At 56.6% G+C, this 662-nt stretch overlaps 1 protein-coding gene across 1 annotated transcript in view; it reads right to left on the minus strand.

Annotated features, from left to right (window-relative positions):
• The window catches only part of LOC119593596 (extensin-like), a 12,049-nt gene that overhangs the window by 7,816 nt on the left and 3,571 nt on the right, over window positions 1-662 (minus strand). The window contains 1 exon segment of the mRNA XM_037942549.1: window positions 73-305. Coding sequence (XP_037798477.1) covers window positions 73-305 — 233 coding nt within the window.

Here is a 662-nt window from a genome sequence, read left to right on the forward strand (position 1 = left end):
GGAAATGAAAACCAAAATTAACCCCCGCAGACTCAACGCGGCTGCACGGGGTGATTCCTCCCTTTCCACAACCAACCACTTGCAAAGGCAAAACGCCCCCTCGTGTCCCCATCGCGTTGGACATTGCGGTAGAAAGTCTGCAACTCGCTCATGCAAGTCTCCCTGTTGCACTCGTCGTTGTCGCAGCGGGCCAGCACGGGGTCGAGGAGCCTCCTGCAGCTGATGTCGGCGAGGCAGTCCGTCAGCGCCGTCTGGCAGGTGGAAGTGCAGCACCGGCAGCGGACCCGGCGAGGCGTACGTGTTACCTGGGGAGGACTCGGTGCGGTTAGTTTTATTTCTCGCCACTCTTTACCTTTTCTTCCTACTTTTCTCCTTAGAGGCGTTAAAGGATGAAGCGCTGGAGGATCGGGGGGTAGGGAGTCAGTGGGAGGAGCACGCGGGCAATCGGGAAAGGGGATGAAAAGCGGTTATTTTGTTTTATTCGAGACGCGGCGAAGAGGATGGCGAGAAGTCCCGCTGGAAGGCAATGGGGAGTTTTGGAAGATGGGAGATGGAGAGAGAGGAAGGAAACAGAAAGGGGTGAAAGCGGGGGGGGGGGGGGGGAAAGGACGGGACATCGAAATAGGAAAAACAGACTCTATCAGAAGAGAACCAAGAGCACA

Source organism: Penaeus monodon, chromosome 32 (genome assembly GCF_015228065.2).
Source record: "Penaeus monodon isolate SGIC_2016 chromosome 32, NSTDA_Pmon_1, whole genome shotgun sequence".
Taxonomy (NCBI): domain Eukaryota; kingdom Metazoa; phylum Arthropoda; class Malacostraca; order Decapoda; family Penaeidae; genus Penaeus; species Penaeus monodon.